Source organism: Cryptotermes secundus, unplaced genomic scaffold (assembly GCF_002891405.2).
Source record: "Cryptotermes secundus unplaced genomic scaffold, Csec_1.0 scaffold56, whole genome shotgun sequence".
Taxonomy (NCBI): Eukaryota; Metazoa; Arthropoda; class Insecta; order Blattodea; family Kalotermitidae; genus Cryptotermes; species Cryptotermes secundus.
The window spans coordinates 1,899,307-1,899,953 of NW_019744407.1; the positions used below are offsets into that span (position 1 = coordinate 1,899,307).

The 647-nt window shown below is 36.0% G+C and overlaps 1 protein-coding gene across 1 annotated transcript in view; it reads left to right on the top strand.

The window, feature by feature from the left end:
• The window catches only part of LOC111874666 (mitochondrial transcription rescue factor 1), an 11,920-nt gene that overhangs the window by 3,348 nt on the left and 7,925 nt on the right, over nucleotides 1–647 (top strand). The window contains exon 2 of the mRNA XM_023870363.2: nucleotides 410–549. Within this exon, the coding sequence (XP_023726131.1) occupies nucleotides 410–549 (140 nt within the window). The remainder of the gene's footprint in view (nucleotides 1–409; nucleotides 550–647) is intronic.

A 647-nucleotide genomic window follows, 5' to 3' on the forward strand; every position in this document is an offset into this window, starting at 1 on the left:
GTGTAGGGCTCCTTACCCCCATCTGTGAGCTGATTGTCTAGAAAATGTGGGAACCTCAACATCTCACAACCCTATGGGCCTCCGTGGCCCATTACAGGGATACCTTTACTTACTTTATTATTATTATTATTATTTTTTTTTTATTTCCTGAAAATCCTTGCAGATCCCTGAAAAATTGTGTATCTGTTAACTACTTCAGTGAATCCAAAATCTTGATTGCAGATTTGCTTTTAGGGGCCTCTCTGTATTCATTTTCTTTTGAGTGGGTGACAGAAGACAACAGGCTCCATTTAATTAAGTTCTTATTATGTAATTGTAAAAGACTGCCACCATTTGAATTGTATTTGGAAACGGATTGTGACCCAAAAAATGTTGAAGAACCAAATTTTATATATAAATTTAATTACAGGAATCATCAGATTCTGATTCAGAGGATGAAAAGGACTTCGATGAAGGAATCCCAGACAAAAGTGCAAAGATTGTAGCAGTAAAAGTACCTTCTCTTCGTACTGACCTCTTGATTAAAGCAGGGCTCTCTGTGGCTCGAAAGTAAGGGTTCTTTATAATTCATATATTAGTTATTTACTTGGACATCTCCTGATGGAAAGACTCACAACCAAATTGACCATATTTTGATATATAGGAGA